At 42.5% G+C, this 17,444-nt stretch overlaps 1 protein-coding gene across 6 annotated transcripts in view; it reads left to right on the plus strand.

The window, feature by feature from the left end:
* Positions 1 to 17,444, plus strand: part of FOXP1 (forkhead box P1) — a 307,907-nt gene that overhangs the window by 129,374 nt on the left and 161,089 nt on the right. For 5 of the 6 annotated variants that reach the window (XM_009996886.1, XM_009996884.1, XM_009996887.1 and 2 more), the window contains exon 1: positions 16,347 to 16,517. In XM_009996886.1, the coding sequence (XP_009995188.1) occupies positions 16,347 to 16,517 (171 nt within the window). Of the gene's footprint in view, positions 1 to 16,335; positions 16,518 to 17,444 lie in introns of those variants that run through there. The other variant, XM_009996885.1, reaches the window with a different exon arrangement.

Below are 17,444 nucleotides of genomic sequence, written 5' to 3' on the forward strand. Positions count from 1 at the left end.
TTAAAGCTGTGTTTACTCTAAGAATTCGGCTGAGGCAGTTGAAATATGTGGCTGCAGTGTAGAACAAAATAGACTGTATGTTTTGTTACTCTCCTTGTTCTGCTTTGACTTGTGCAAACAGTTTTAATGCAAAGGAAGAGATCATATAGTCTGTGGCTGCGGTGTCGTACAATCCAGTTTAGGGTGCAAATTACCCTCTTACAGCACATCCTGACATTGAATAGTCTTGTCTTGAGTAGAGTGTAAATAGAGTGTATTCCTCTCTTTCAAAAGCCCTTAGAGCAGGAAGCTGCCTGCCTTAGCTCTGCAGTGTTCTGGAGCTGGCACATCTGTGTGGCCATGCACTTGCATGTGGCTGGAGGAGTTCAGATACTGCCTTCAGTGCAGATTTGGAACATTAGACACACATTGCTGGTTGTAAACAGCCCCTACATGCTGCTGGGGACTCAACACCAGAAAAGCTATTTCCTGAAGCACAGAGCATTTGGCAGTCATGGAGACCCTTCCAGTCTGGGGCCAAAGCCGTTGTTTTGGAAAGGTCATGGGGCCATGGCACTGCTTACTGAGGGACTGTTGCATTGGCATCATATATGGAGGAGGTATGGGCAACCACAGGAACACTCAAGATTGCCCACTGTTGTTGAGTGAGGCAAGCTGGAGATACTGGTTTGGAGTACAGTTGCTCCTCTCTGTTGTTGTCTCTCCATCTCCCAGCCATCTCTGATGGTGACTTAGAGACAAACATTGCTCTTCAGCTGTGGGTGAATGCACAAGAGGGATTAAGAACATGGTTTCTTGAGTCCTCACTCAAAAGTAGGCATAGATGCTTTTTTTGGTGAGTAGAAACAAATGGGTTTTGATGGAGCTTTTTTAGGGAGTTTTCTCAGGCACAAGATGAAATTTTGAGGTGGAAAAAATTCACACTTTCCTCTTCTATTGGGCCAGTGTGGTGAGGACCAACTGTATTTTTGGGTGTTGGGATCCATGTTGAGCATGTGGCTGTTGAGGAACATGTGCAGTACCTACACGTCTTCTGCACAGCAATGTGGTGGGGTGGGATCCTTACTCTGGTCCCAGACTGGAGCTCTTCTGGGAAAGAAAACATCAAGACAAAACTGGGGAGGAAAGCACTTCTGTCCCACTTAGGCTGTTCTGGCTGGTGCTAAACCTGTACCTTGGGTATTTCCATTGCGTCTGTGTGTGTGTGTGTGAGCTTACACACCCGTGTTCATGGGCACATGGATGGTTTCTCTTCTGCATCCTGCTGTCCTAGCTGTAATGTGATAGGCCAAGCCAAGTCAGCTTGGTGTATGTTTCCACAAAAGCTTAGCTAAGTGCATTTTTCTCATTGTGTTATGGGGCTGATTCTTGAGGGGGGTTAGATGCCCTCAGTTGTGGGTGCTCAGCATTTTTGCAAGTCACCCTACTTAGAAGTTGGTGGTTACGTGTTTTTTAATGCGGAAAAAACATTTTTCCATTCGCTTCTCCATAAACTGAAACCACTAAAGAGCCCTTGGTTTGTTTTCCACACACAAGCACACACTGAAGGGAGCAAGAGAGGGACTGCAGGACTTAGAAGGTTTTAAGTGTGTGGAAACAAGGAGTCCTAAGGAAATTGGTTTTGCAACTTAATTGTAGTGGGTGTGCCTTTGTTTGCAAAAAGAAATGAAAGTGCTGGAGGCCGAAGTGCTTTTTCTAATCCGTAGAATAGCGACAAGAACAGTAGGAACTTCCCTGGCCAGTTTTGCCAAGGTGCCCAAGACCTGCAAGTCTGTGCAGATCTTTGGCACTCTGCTCACTGGGACCCTTCCCATGGACTTTGAGCCATCCATCCTTGCGTTGCTCTCCAGAAACAGAATGTTTTGCAGGGTGGCCTTTTCTTGGGTTCCCAAGGGCCCTTCTTAGAAGGTCACTTGTTCGTGTCATGGGCTTACTGCATTTGGGGAAGCCAACGTGTCTTTTCCAATGGTTTTGAGATTTATGACTTGCTCCCTGGGTGGAGGTGCAGACCTCCATGTAGCATTAAGGCTATTGAAGGCAAGGGGCTTGTTCCTGCTAGCAAGCTGTCTTGGACCCCTTTGGAGGGGTCCATGAACCCCTTTGGTTCTGGTGCCTGGGGACCAAACCTACTGCTGCCTTCTGCTTCAGCCTTCTCAAGTACTCAGTGCCCCAGAGAAACACAATCCATTTTAAATAGATGCTGTTTGCAGCATCTTGGACTTGCTCTGTGAAGACGAGAAATGTTAACATAAATTCTTTAAATAACATCTAGTAGTGTTGAATGCACAGAATTATAAAACATTTTTATATTCTGAGACTCATTTGCATCTTCACATTAAAAACTGTGGTTTTCTTTTCAGGGAATGGTTGCAAGATCTGATTTGTTTTGAAATCAAAGCTAAATTTGTGTTCTTGCATTCCTCTTTGCCCTTCATGTGACAAATTTTTCTTGTTCTATAAATACAGAATTGAAAACAAGGGCTAATCCTTAGCAACAACCTGGAAAGTTAACATTTCTCTCCGGCTCCTTGTATAATTAATTCAGACACTGAATATGATGTGATTTACACATAGTACTCTTAAGGCCAGGAGGTACTAATACCTTGTTAGAGAACTGAGGAAAAGAACATGCTTTTGTATTTGCCATATAACATAATTGCACTGCATTTTCTTTCATAAGAAGATGTTTAAAGATGCTTTTTACTTTACGTTTGAAAAATGGAAAGCTTCTGCTTTTGCATTTGGCTGAAATTGTTTTAAATGTGTTTTCCCTCCTGCAGCAGTCAACATTGTCAAAACATTTTGCAAAGTAGATTTTAATAATATGGGTTAAAACCATCATTATATTAATTTAATTCTCAGTGTAGGTACATTCATAAGATGCTTCCACTTTGTCATGAAAGTTTTTTCACCGTAAACATAATTTGTTTTCCCTGTGCAGAAAAGAAAAAGATAATGCAGACATCAAAAGGATAAACCCCTTGGGTTAAAATTGTTACAGTGTATCTTGAACAGTCTTTCTCTCATGGTCCATCCTTTAATTTTCATTTAATTTTGTTTTGTTCTGTTTATATTTGTTCAGGGAGTGTTTTTATAGTGTTAATCTATGTAAGCCACATGCAGTTGAAAACTGCAACTCCCAAAAGGCTGTGATTAAAACATTATGGATGTGGCAAACCACAAATGCAAAAGTAAGTTTACATTTAGATTTTCTTCATAAAATATTTTATTCAAGTTTTGTAATACCTTGGTATCGTGGTCAGTGTTGCCATAAAAAATCTGTGTTATATGGAATGATACAATCTGTGAAGCATTTCCCATTATGTAGACACCATGTCTTTAAATTATAGCAATTTCTTAAGATTTTAAAGCAAAATGAGCTCTTAGAAGTGTGATTAATAGCAGGGAATGAGGCTAACACTGGGTCATCAGTGGCACTCCATTACAAAAAAGGTTGGACTAATAAAAGCATCCATCTATTTGACCAATAAAGCATTTGAATGATATGCTTATAGTTTTTATCATACCATAGTTACTTTGTACTGAATAAACTGTGGTTTTACATGCTGGAAAAGGAGCGTGGAACAGGCAGCACAGTGAAGGTGAGAGCAGTTGCCTCGAGTAGGGAAATATCAGGACTTTTATGTGAAGCTTGATGTTTTCAGAAGCCTTCAGGTTGCAGCGTCTCAATTTTTGAAGCTGCTGTGAAATATCTAAATCCCCCATGACCCGTGCCTGCCTGCCCGCGGTCGTTCGGTGAGGCTGGCCCTCGCTGTCCTGCAGGGAGGGGAGAAAGGAAGGTATTGTGTGTAATCATTAATTCAGAGTTAAGTCCCCGGCAGCCCCAGACATCAGAAATACTCTGCTGCAGCACAGGAAATGGGGCAGCACTTCTGTTTTCCTGGTGTGCGGACGCCAACCCCGGCCCTGAGTCGCACCTTTCATCCTGCCTGCTATTATGCTGTCAACCTGGTGTTTTAAAAAACACGAGGTTGCCTGAACAATGCTGCATTTGGGTTTTATTTAAATACCTTATTAGTAGGTTGTACTCATTTCATGGGTTTTAACCTCTTTCTTTTTTTTTTTTTTCTTTTTTTTCTTTTTTTTTCTCTTTTCTTTTAATGCAACAAAAGGCTAAATATTTTCTGAAAAAAACCCTGAGGTTCTGGGCCAGCCATGGATGTCCAGGATTGTGCTGTGAAGAAAAGTGCCAAGTATTCTAAAACTTGTGAAAAAATTATGAGGGGGGAGGCTTCTGGCCAGCGTGCTGTTTGCACATGAAATAGCAAAGGAGGGGAGATTAATGCCAGGGCCAGCTGTGACCTTGGATGCTTCACATGTTTGAAACTGAGATGATTTTACTCAGTGTTTGGTGGTGCTGCTGGTGCTCATCAGAAGGTAATGGTGAACCAGGTAGGGACCGTGTAGCAGCTGGGAGAAAAAAGGACACATGGTATAGACCACAACTACATCCTCTATCCCCATCCAACTAGTACAGTGCCTTAAAGGGCTTATTTTACATAGGAGAGGGATGAAGAGACTTCTGGAGGTCATATGCAGGGATTGTGGCAAGGCAGGAATGTAGCCCGGAGCCCTGGATTAACCCCTACTGATAGGACCATCCATCTTCTCTCCTTGTGCTTCAGATCTCTCCTGAAATCCACATTCAGGATGGAGGAGTTACAGAATCTTCCTTGGAGGAACATTGTGGTGGGCAACTTCTTGAGGATTATGGAGATGACAGGAAAGGAAAGTCTTTCTGGAAGGTGGCAAACCCAGGGGACTTCCTTGAGCACCTTGAGGACTAATGCCATAATGTCTTGGGGCCAGCATATGGACATTGGGTGGGGAGCAGTTGGGGGCCAGAGGTTCAGTTGTGAGAAGAACATCTCAGAGGGCCTTCTGGCACCCCTTGGGTTTCAAAAAAAGAGCTGGAGAGATCTGCAGAGGTCACAGAATGGCAATGGGAGGCAGAAGCATGAGAGTTGAGGATGGGAGAGAGACAAGACTGTGTCTTCCTGCTTCAGGCTGGCGTGTCACTGAGAGCTGCGGGGCAGGGAGCTGGTGTGGGCACAGATGTGTGTGTGTCAAAACACACATGCACAAGGCCAAATTGTGTAGAAAACCCTAATTTGCTTGTTTGTTTTAGGGGAGAAATGAAAATTTTGCATCTCGCCTTTTGCAGTTGCCATTTTTTTAAAAAAAATATGTAAATAGATCTTTCACATCAGTGGTTTGGCTGGTAAATCTTGTTTTGTAAAACACTTTCAAGTGTTTTCAACTAGTTTCTTTACCCTTTGTCAGAGCAGATGCATGGCTGTGTGTTTTTTTTCCCCTGGTGCCTGTTGTCTTGAGGTTGCAGAGCAAGACTGCAAAGGCCTTTTGTTTGTTGTTGTTGAAGGAGAGAAAAAAACCCTCAATCCACAGAAGAGTTAACAGGATTTCACTTGATCTGCTCGTTTATGCAATGAGTAATGCGAGGTTGGTAACAGCAAATTGTTGTTTATAAGCAAACATGGCACTGTGTAAACAAGAAGGCCTGGTCCCCAACTGGTTTGATTTCATGGTGGTCAGCAGCTGATGTATGTAACGTACAACCTTTCTGCTTCTCGAAATGTCAGAAGAATGACTATTTGTTTGTCTTGAGTTCTTCCCAGCTGTTTACTCTGTAATGCATTTGCCTCAACCTTGATTCCCTAAGAGTGGCCCCTTTCTCCTCCCTGCTCTGTTTACATTAGTCCTGCCCCGAGTGTCACCTATGAAATCTGTTGATTATTCCACCTGGTTAATGTTAAATTGCTCTTGCAAGATGATGTGTTTGTTCATAAACATAAATGCTGGGCCCCTTGTTTACTGTACCCATGGCAGCAATCAGTTATTAAACAAATATTGCTTTGTTTGCGGGTGTGAGCAGCAGTTTATCCTGCAAGGTCTGGAAAAAAACCTTCAAATGCTGGGATTTTGATAAAGGAGAAAAAGGGGAGCTTGTCCCTGGAATGTGGCTGAAACTCACTTTGGTTTGCTTTGCTTATCTTTAACTTGGGTGAAGGGGCTAGAAAGATTAGCAAGTTGTTTGGTTTTTCCAAGAGATTTCCTTAGTGTAATGATATCTATCCAGTTGTTTGCTCTTTTCGGAAGGGAGAGAGCACTCCTGCAAGCACAGTGGTGGGTGGCTGGTGGCTAGAAAATCCTGCATGGAGCAAACAAGGAGTTAGAAGGTCTAGGACAAAGATATAGGGCTATGAACCAGGTAATCGCCCCCAAAGTACGGCCTTGCATTCTGCGTCAGGGTTTGGTCGGGGGCTTTTTTGCTTTCCCTCTTTTCTCCTGTCTGGTTTGAATTGATGCATGTGCCCTCAATGGGGTTGGGAAATGCAAAGCTTTCACTTTTATTTCTAAGGAGATCGGAGGAAAATCTGGTTTAGATGCAGAGCTGTTTGATTGGGGAGAAAATACCAAATTTAAAACCGTGCTCTGTGACTCCTCCTCCTGTGACTGAGATGACAGAGCTACTTTTCTTCTTTTTATAACTGGAAAACTGCATTTACATCTGCTAATTTCTGTATTCTGGCTGTTTTGCTTTTTGGTTTCTGGGAGTCCTAATTACAGAGAGCCATCCTGGCAGTTGTTGCTTTTGGGTTGTTTTGCAAATGAGCAAGAAAAACTCACTCATACCATCTTTGTTTTTCAAGATTATTGTTTGTTATTGTTTCTGAATAGGGCTTGGATTTCAAATGCCAGGCAGGACCTGTTAGCACTAACAGTAAATTGTTAGGGCTTCACACACAAAGGGAGTAAACCTCTTAGAGTGACCTTGAGAAAGAAATTTTAACTCTTGTTTTATGAAGATGGTGTCTGTTCCTTTATATGTGAATCAAGCTGTTAAAATATCTTGAATACACATTTATAAGAAGCTTTTGAAGGATAAAATTAAATAGTTGTCCTTGTCATCCCTTTGAAAAGCAAGCAACAAAATCTGCATAAAAATGTGATAAATTGTATTCACTAGCTCACACCAGTGGTCCAAACTTACTGTTCTTTTTGCCTACTAGAGCAGTATTGGGGCTGGGGGGGAAGCAGGAGGTTCCTGAAGTGTGTAAATGGACAAGCCAGCCATTAGTTGATTTGTGTTACTGCCATGAATTAAAAACCTTGTGCATTAAACCATGTGAGAATAGTGAAGTGAATATTGTATTGTGCAGAAGCATTACAAAGTTGCACCTGGCTTTGAGGTGGTTTTTGACTTCTGGAGGCTGGTGGAGTTCAGAAACATTTTCATGGAGGTATGCATGAAGGGTGGGAGTCTAATTCATCTACAGCCAGTACTTGGTGTTGCAAGGTTTGATATCGTCTTATTGTAGAGGTGCTGCTGCTGTCTAGCATAAACTAAGCATATTTACTAAATGCAACTTGGGCCTTTTATTTAGTAGAATAGTTGCCTGTTTTTCTGTGAGACAAACTGTGAGAGTTTATGTTGCAAGCTCTGAGCAGGGTGCATACAAACAAGTAAGTGCTGGGCTGTGAGAACAGCTCTGCAGTTTCTGTTCCTGTTTGACGTGAAACCGCTGCTGCGCCCAGGCTGGGATGAGCAGGTGGGTACATCCCGAGGGACGTGGGCGCCCAGGCAGCTCTGCAGCTGCCCTGTGCCTCACCCTGCTGCAGTTAAGTGCCCCTCCTTCTGGAGGAGCTTTTCTGCTAGTGCAGGTGGTGCTCATGTCCACATGGTAGCAGTCAGAGTTGTACAGTACAATGAAATATAGTTTCTTTTTTGGTTTGGGGTTTTTTTGCCACCCTCAGTTCCTTTCCTTTGAAATAAATGGTGATCCCAGTGATGGTAAGGATGATTTCTGTGAGGCTCATGGCTGAAACACAGCTCTCCCCAAGAGAGAGGAAGGAACCTCACTCTGCCGATGATGGTACGTAAATGATTACATCATATTTCCCAGTTGCTTGAAAGTGGCCCAGCTCTAGAGCTTTTATGCAACTATGGCATGAGCTTCATGCTGGATATGGCTTTTAATAGCTGTCAAGCTGAGAGGCATAGATTGAGATAGAGCTGGGTTTGCAGAGGGGGATTGTTTATCCAAGGTGAGGCTGGGAATAACTTGTCTGGTTGTGGAAAACGAAGGAAGGATGCTGAGTTGTCCATTGTCTCTGCAGAACACTTTGGGCTTTATGTCTTGGAGTGAGAGCTGTTCCCTTCACAGCTTAGTATATTTTGGTGCACTAGCTTTTCATGAGGACCAGCTCTGGCTCTTTTGAGCAGAGCAAATGGCAACCTTTTCATGTCTCAATTTCATGTTTCAATTAATTTTCATTGGGTTTGTTTGTTCTCTGCTTTTACTGTTTGTGGTCAGCAACACCCTCAGCAGAAGAGATTTCCTTAGGGTTAAGGCCCTGACTGCTTCTCCAGGAAGTTAAGTTGCTTGGCCGTGATTTCACAATAAGTCAGTGTGGCACATGTGGGATCAGGCTCCTCTCCCTCCTTCCCGTCTCCTCACCACAGCTATCTTAAATTTCAGCTCCTGCACAGCATCAGTCAGCCTTTCACTGAGCTGCTTCCAAATGATTTCAGGTTCCCATGGCCCTAACAATACATGCTGCTACTGGATAGAAGTAATCCAGGCAGTGCAAGCCATGCATGCAGCAAGTGTAAAAGTCATGGTATACAGTTAAATAAATAAGAGGCCATGGCAGCCTGCACCTAGACAGGAGCAGGTGAAGCTGCTCCTCCGGAGACTTGAGGGTGGCAAGTGGACATAAACTCTGGTAGAGGTGTGTGTTGATGGAAGTTCAGCTTCTCACTGATGTGACCTCCAGAAAGGAGGTAAGGCAGTCTGCATCCTTCTCCCATTGGCCAAGATGTGTTCCAGCACCTTTGGAAAGCTCTGGCTTTTCACTCACTGCATTTACAGCTTCATGTTTTCCTCCTCCTTGTTCCTTTTTTACCTCCTTCTGCACAGCTCCATCTCACCAAGTAGCTATTTCCCCAGTGCTGGGAAGGCAGGGAATGGGAGCAGCCCCATGTGAGCCAGGTGCCAGGGCTGCAGGTCAGCTGGTGGAGATGCTCTGAGAGCAGTGTGATTTGTTTCCCTTCCCCGAGGACACTCATCACCTCTGCCATGTGCTCAACCTCTGCCAATCCACGGCCTGGGACAGGTCCAGGGAGAGGAGAGTGCCAGGGCTGTGCTGGTGTCAGGAGGTAAAGCTGAGGATGCACTGTAGATAATCCCATTTCTTCTGGACCCTGTATTTCCTAAGCACTAAATGAAATTTCAGATTTTAGATACGTCTAGACATATACAGTGCACGATAAAGTTGATAATGCATTAATCATTTTTAACAACAGGTAATATGCATAATTTATGGTGTTACAGTGCTATCTTTTTTGATATTTATGATGGATAATGCTCAGTTTTTGCCCTCATATTACTGCTTTAAATTATACCACAAGAAAATTAATGAGAAAGTAGATTTATGGGTTTCATTTGTTTGTCAATTCGGAAATTAATTGGGTGTTAATTTTAGCCGTCCCTCATCAGACCAGGTCTTTAGTATGTGTGCATTACTTTGCATTCATTGAAGCCTACCTCCCATTTACTGTGGGTCACTAGCTTTGCATACATTAAAATAGCCCTCAGGCTCATTCTCTTGATTACTTTTTGAACTGCCATGCATTAGAAAATTTACGCCTTTCTGTTATAATTATGAAAATTCGCTATTGGAAGGTGGTGCTTGCAGAACAGCAAGTACACAGTCCTGCTCACTGATACAAGATCATATAGCAAATCCCAATACGTTTTTTGTTCTAATCCTAGAAAATAGTGCTCTCGACAATCTTTGTTGTGTGAGTTTCATCCTTTGAAATTTCAAGGATCCATTTTAATGCATTGAATTACCTCTTTAAGCTGAGGAAATATCAAAGGATTTCACCTCGTCGCTGTCTCTTTGTTTCCTCTTTCCACACATCCCATGCGTGTTCCTCCCTTGCCTTGCTCCAGGTTTGCCTCTCCTCCTCCAAACGCTGCTGTCAGACGTGACTCAGCATCGCTTTCCAGGACAGCACAGTCTGACTTGCTCTGTTCCTATTTTGGTTGATTCTTAAAGATCATCCTTAATTGCTCTTTGAATCCCCTTCTCCTTTCTCATACTCCTGCACAATTCAGCAACCACCAGGAGTGTGTAGGCAAGTGGCCTTCAAAGGGGTAAGCGTGAAGTTTTATCCAAAAAGTACCCTAATGTACTGACAGTTGATCTATAGTTAGTTAGTACATAATTATACCTAAAATACACCCTGTCAGCAGGATAAATGACGGCTACTGAAAACTAAAAGCATGACGGGTATTCACCCATCTGCAATGATGAGAGCAGAGGGATTTGTAAGTTGAGAAAGGCTGGTGAGTTCAGCGTGATCTGATTTAGTTAAATCATGCCATATGTTGGGATGGCTCTTTCTAATAGTTGAGCTAACCACAAACACAGGCAGAGAGAAGTCATCGGGTCCACCTGGCTAGTCTGGACTCCCCTCCCCGGCGTTATTTCTGTACTTAGCGTGGTGGCGGCCCTGGAGCTGCTCATGTGAAGCTGGCTGATTCACAGTTAATTGTGACATGGTGTAATTTAGTAAATGAGCAGCTGAACATCTGTATGCCTTCCCCCACGGTAGATCAAAGCCTCACCTTACACAAGGCTTTTAATTTACACTAGTGAATGCTTTTTCTTTTCCTGAACTCATGGATGGCAGGACGGGGCTGCTGGCTCCCTCATTGACCTAGGGCAGGGTGTCAGCTGTGGGAGATGGGTGTTCTGGTATCAGCTGGAGACCATCAAAACATGGTTCTGGAGAAACTCAGAAAATTGAGAAGTAGTGGTGGGATGTGGAGCTCAAGGCACTTCCCCCCACTGGGTACTTGCTTCAAAGATACCGGGACTGAAAGAGACCACCTGTGAGCTGGGAAAGCTATCGTGGTCCTTAGTGCTGGTACTGGGCAGCACTGGGACTGCCTCTGCCTTCTTTGTACTTGTGCTGGGGTAAGAAGCAGCTTTGCTGGTGCTTTATTTGTCACCTTGCTGTGTTCTGGGGAATGTTCCATTTTCAAGAGGTGAATTCCTGCCTTTGCAGCATTGTGTTGTCACAAAAAGCTTCCAAACACTGTTTGGATTTCTTTATAACTCTACAGAGAAATGCTCTAAACTTAGTCCTGGACTTGCTTTGGGGAACTGCTTGCAAGAAATTAGTAACTTGTTTACTTATAAACCAGCAGGTATGGATAGCATGTCTGCTGGATAACTTAAGACTAGATCTTGTCATTTGATCGCTTACTTGAAACCAATTTTACCATTAATTCTTCTGTCTACAAAAGTAGAAATATTTTTGTATCTGTGTTGTCTTTAATTTACATATCCTTTCATGGCTGGGCCACGTTCTTTAAGGGCATTTATTCTGCTTCATATAAATAATTGATCAGCCAAGTTAATTTACTTCTGCCTGACTTGGTCAACCTTAATTAACTGCCCTGAAATAAAGACTGAACTTTTTGTTAGCTTAAAATCTTTCAGAAATGTGACACAGAAGGGCTGTATCGTGACAACATCTTTACTCTAGCATACTTCCCAGGGGACAGAAATGCTGAATGATCTGTATATGCATATATATGTGTCTATATTTCTAAACACCTCCAAGTACTAATAGCTGAAATAAAACCATCAGCTTTGGAAGCTCAAATCAGGACACTTTGAAACGTGCAGGCTACTTTCTAAGCGTGTACTCCAGGCTGAGTCTGGAACCATACTAAAAGAAAGATTCTAAGGCCCAGAAGACCCCCAGAGATGTGAGGTCTTTTTTTAAAGTGGTGAGATGCTTAAAGGTGCAGGCTGTTGTTTATTCAGGACTCTTAAAAATGTCTTGCCAGATGCCTTCTTGTAGGGCAAGACATCTAAATACATCAGAATATTCAGTCCCTTAGTCTTTCAGACTTGCAGCAGGTTCTTATTCTGATGGGTGCTTCAGTCAGTAAATCCTCCCTCCTGCTGACATTAAACAGTGCTGCTTAGTCTTTAGAAACTATACTAGTAGAATTGCAGAAATTGCACACTTGAGTGCCCACCTCCTGCCTGCTAATCTCCATGCTAAACATTGCTCATCTGAATCGTCCAGTGGAGCTGAGAGATGTGTGGCTGCAGCACCTGCTCTTTGTGCTGTTATGAACTTTTTGAAAAATGGGCATTTTCAAAATTAGATTCCTTGAGGTTCTGTCTTTTTAGTTCAAACACTGACACTGGAGTCCTCAGGTCATTTTGATTCAGCCAAAATTCACATCTGACCTGTTGTTCGTTTGGGATTTTTTTCAGTTTTGATCATGTTCTCAAGAAATTAGCTGTCCCCTACTTCTGTCTCAGTCATCTGGAAAATGATCAGCTGTTGTTTTCTATTGTCAGTGCCTTGCTTTGATTTCACTCCACTGAAATTTTCCCCCATTACCTTGATTATAACATTCCCAAGGAGATGAACCAAACTGTATGTCTTTGACTTCATGGTGTTTGGCTGTGACAAAAGGTTTTGTGCAGGTTGAGATGGGTTTTGTGAGAAATTGATCACTGTTGTGAGATTTCTAAACCAAGCTGACATTAAGTCATATAAGAACAGTTCTTTTGTTGTTTGCTCCTTAGAATAAAACGTAACAAGTTGTTGTTCACACTGCACCTTAGCTTTGGGCCCTTCCTAAGGGAAAAACGTCTTGTGTAATTTTTTATCCCTCCTAATAGGAAATATCATAGAAGTTTTATTTTAAAAAGCCAAACAACTTCTACTTGTAAGACCCCATCTATTTTAAGCTGTAGAAATACAGCTCTGATATGAGTGTCATTCTGCTTTGCAGATGGACATGCTCCTTTGCCATTCATTTTAAGTCAGAACATGGTACCTTTTATGTCATGGAAGCTTTTGTGGATTCCTGTGTTTCCTATAATAAATCATTACGTGTAACAGCTTCCTCAGTGCTATTTTAGTTACTTGGGGTTGTGTTCAGACCAGAATCACAGCCTGTGGTACTAGACCTGAAGTTTCAGTTCAGTTCCCAGAGAACCTAATCACGTATGAAGTCAACTGTGCTTTGTTTTTTCCTGCCACAGTTTTGAATGACAGACTTCACTAAACAGATTCTGTAAGGCCCACTCCTCTGTGCTGAAGAGAGACAATTATTCCAGTCATCCTCAGTGTTCTATCACCTCGGCTCATTTAGGTATGCTCAAAAAGACAAATAATATTCATTCTTGCAGAAAACTCCTGCAGGTTGATTTTCATGACGTGACACTTAATGATCAAACCAAATTGTGATTATTTATGCCAACTCACATTTGACTATAGTGAAGAAATAAACAATTTCATCTTTTCTTCCTCAAAAATCCTGTTTTCTATTGGAGATATTTTAGCAAAGTGGACTTGTTTTGGTGTCCAGTTGAAGGTATATTGAAGTTGACTGCCTCTGAATAGGTGTTTTTAAAGCAAAAGTTGCTAGGAGATGTACATTTCTGCTTTAAAAACAATTTTTTTAAGTCCAAGCATTGCCTTTGACTCTTTTGATGTTTGTTTTACCCTTTCGATGTTCTCTTTGCCAACTCCTGTTTCCAGCTTCTTTTCCTTGATGACTGCTGCGTATGCTAGTGGCTATGGTTTGTGGGTGGGCACAGCCAGTGGAGGGACTGGGACCAGCCCTGTGCAGCTCAGGTGGTGTTAACTGGTTGGGTACTTTGAAAGGTGGAATGAAGCATGAAATTTGTCATGGAAAAGGCTCTCAGGAACTCAGTGATCTTTCTGTGACCAAAACCAAGAAATAATCCATCTTTTTCGCAGTCCTACAGGTTGGAAAAATTGTAGCAATTTCTGCTGTTGCTTCTCTCCAGGAGCATTTTGTAATCCTAGAGAAAATAAATAATTTCTTGACCAGTTTGGTTGTGAATTATTTTCTGTGTTGTGGAGATAGTTTGCTCAGAAGTGCGAGCCCACAAATTGTGATCAGGTGGTGATAGATCTGCTCCTCAGTGGTGCACATAATTTTTGCTGCTGTCAGAGGCATCTTGGAGCTTTGGCTGGTGCTTTCTCTGACCCTCCTTAGTAGTTTATCCAGGTTCTTGCTTCCAGTCAGTTTGTTGCATCAGAAGTGTTGGAGGATGAAATGTATTTCTTTACTGCTTGGGCACATTGTTTCTGGCATCTCTTTTCATCTTGGTATCAGCTGGAGGCATCTTCCACCATTTCTTTGGTATGTCTTTCCCTCGTCAGGTGTGGTCTGTGTGGTGGTGTTGTGCCACCCACCATTTGCCATCATGCATCACAGCAGTCAAAGGCATGAGTCTCTGGGTTTAACATGCTAAACCAGTCCTACAGGGTCGTCATCCTTGTTCAGATCTTCTGATGATGTCAATTAATGTAACTGCCTATTTTTCTCTATTTGAGGCTTAACCCCAAATTTGGATGAAAGCAGAAAAAAATTGCATCCGGCTGGCAGGGGGAATTGCTGTCTCCAGCCACTGCCATGGCTGCCAGCTCTGAACTACACATGTGGATTTCCCAGAGAAAGAATTTTCCCCCAGTACTTTCCCACTATAATGCATTGTTTTCTCTCAGCCTTTCTGGTTGGTATTTTCCCTTATGTGTTGAAAGGGAAATGATCTTTCTTCTTCCTTCTGAATCAGGGTAGTTACTGAATTCCAACAGGTTCTTCCTTAAATATAAAGCACCTTACTTCCAAGGTGAGCTACCTGCACAGAGGCATTTGGCTCACAGCTGCACAGGGAGAGTTTGTATGGAGTAGGCAACGTGCTTGGAGCGTGCAGTTTGGCTTCCCATGCTCCCTTTGCCCAGGGAAAGGGTGAGAGGAGCAGCATGATAGGAAGGAGGGATGGGCTCATGGAAGCAGAACAGGTTAATAGCTTGTAAATCCTGTAACTTGGGGCCTAGCAGGTGGAAATACCTATAAAACAAGTAATCAAAAGATCTCAAAGGTTGTGCTTTGCAGCTGAAAACTGACTTAGGTACTCTGGGAGGGTCTTGTGCACAAGTGCTGCCAGTTAGTTCCCAAAGACATATGTGAATCCTAAGAGCACCAGGATAAGTGAGCAGGGACTCATCTTCATCCTTGCTGTGGGTCCCATGACCCACAGCCAGGGACAGACATCGACCATGAGTCTAGAGCTATGCAGACTGCCTGGGAGTAGCTGTGGCTACTAAGATGATGTTTAGCCAAGTAACACAGGAGGCTCTTCACCGTGATACTGTGGTGCATCCAAAGTCAGACCAAATCTATAGCCAAGAAACTGGCCAAGAAGACTTACTTTGTGAGCAGCTGAAGCACTTTGCCTCAGACAAAAACTGATGGAGTCCAGCACATCCCAGATTTAGCCTAATTTGCTTCAGAGTGATAGAAGGTGCTAATTTGGCAATACCATGGTGTGAATGGAAACTGAAATAGTGAATGCTCTGCTTCGCCTGCCTGCCCCCACACACTGTAGATAAAGTTTTTTTGTATTGTCCATCATCTCTTGCAAAGAATGACTCATCTGTTTCAAAGGAAAGCATCCAGATGCAACTAGAGAAATTTAATTATGGATTCTGTGTCTTCGTTCAAAAATATTTTTTTTTCTCTAAGGGAAAAAAGATGTTGAGCAAATAACACTATATTTAGAACAGAACTAACTTACTAAAATTATAGCTGTACCAACAGATAAATAAACATAAACTAGTAGCATGAACCATTAATGAAAGATAAATCGTACGAAGGGAAATGACAAATGTTTACAGTTTTGGCAGGATTTAAAACAGGGCATGTCTCCTTATATACAGCAACTGTTTTAACAGCTGCTTTTTTTTTTTTTTTTTTTCCTTTTTATTTTTTCTTTCCTTTACCTAGTTTGCTTCAGGATCTTATTTCTTTCTGAAGGGGTGGGCTCAGTGCCTGCCAGGAGCCCAGCATGGTATGTTTACTCTGAGACACGCAGAGATGTTTCCCTTTCTTCTCAAGTGTTTTTTTTTTGTTGTTGGTTGGTTTTTGTGTGTGTGTGTTTTGTTTGTTTGTTTCTTTTCCTTTTTTAAGGAGGGAAGGTGGGGAATTCTCTCAAGAAAGGTTCTCTTAAAACAAACATGCCATATGAAAATGTGTTAATTTGAAGGTTCTTTTTCTGCCTTATGAAAGATCTATACAAAAAATAAATCAAGGGAAACCACATCACACATTACCACTGCATAGCTGTCTCCTCTGTCTACTGGACCCGCCTTTGCAAAATGCTTGTCATTCGCAGCGTCTCAGGGATTCCTTCCCCTCCCCTAAATTATTTCAGGTTTTTGAGTCATGATGCAAGAATCTGGGACTGAGACAAAAAGTAACGGTTCAGCCATTCAGAACGGAGCGAGCGGTGGCAACCACTTACTAGAGTGCAGCCTGCGGGAAGTGAGATCAAACGGCGAGACACCTTCAGTTGAAATTGGGGCTGCAGATTTAGCACATCTTCAGCAACAGCAGGTACTGTAAGATGTATTCCAAGTTTCCTACTTACAGAAAAAGCATGAAGCACTTAACCCCCCCTTCCCAAGCCCTTCATATTTGCCGGTCAGAGGATGCTTTTAGGACTTGCCTATGACATTCTGTGCGTGTTTGGTTTTTTTGTCATGAAGGTGAAGGGAAACATCACTGGACTTTTCTTCTGGGGCTCTTTTTTAATCATTCCCTGGAAATACCCAAAGATTAGGGCTTGCTTCTGTTGCCTGAATGTGTTGAGTCTGGTGGCAGTGATGGGGCGAGCTGCTGTGTACAAATAACTGGTTTCCAAAATATGTCACTGAGTGGAAAATACACTAATGTTAAGTTTTGTTTTTGCAACAAATTTTAATATAACCTAGCAACCTCTATCCCCAGAATGTTTTCTGTTAGTGAGAGAGGCTGCAGAGGTATCTGCTGCCACAAACTGTCAGAAGAAATCAATTAATATGTCCCGTGTCAGTACCCCTCAATTCAGAAGGTTCAGGACCAAATTGTTCGTTTTGCCTTTTATTTAAATGAGTGTATTTTCAGGGAAGTGACCAAGTTCACCAGTGTAAATTATCTGCATAATATGTTTTGACTTTTTCTTTTCCCTGATAAAATTTTGAAACCCTCCAAGGAAATTTTACACCCAAGTGCTGGGCATGTATCATTAACATGTTTGGGAACAAAGGCTGCAGCAGAGCTGTGGTGAATACATGTACGCCTAACCCTCACTTTCTCTAATGCAATAACCATTCTTAAAACCTTTTAAATAAGCAATTGGCAGCTGGTTAAAACTCCCCTAAGTGTACAGGGATCTTTTTAGGAGGGTATTGTGGAGAAGAAAAAACCTGCACTCAAAACCAAAGCAGACCAAAGGCTTGTGGAGAAGCAGGGGACCCGTTTGCCAACCTAAGACAGAAAGTT

The sequence above is a fragment of the Chaetura pelagica genome, unplaced genomic scaffold (genome assembly GCF_000747805.2).
Source record: "Chaetura pelagica isolate M959 unplaced genomic scaffold, ChaPel_1.0 scaffold24, whole genome shotgun sequence".
Classification (NCBI taxonomy): domain Eukaryota; kingdom Metazoa; phylum Chordata; class Aves; order Apodiformes; family Apodidae; genus Chaetura; species Chaetura pelagica.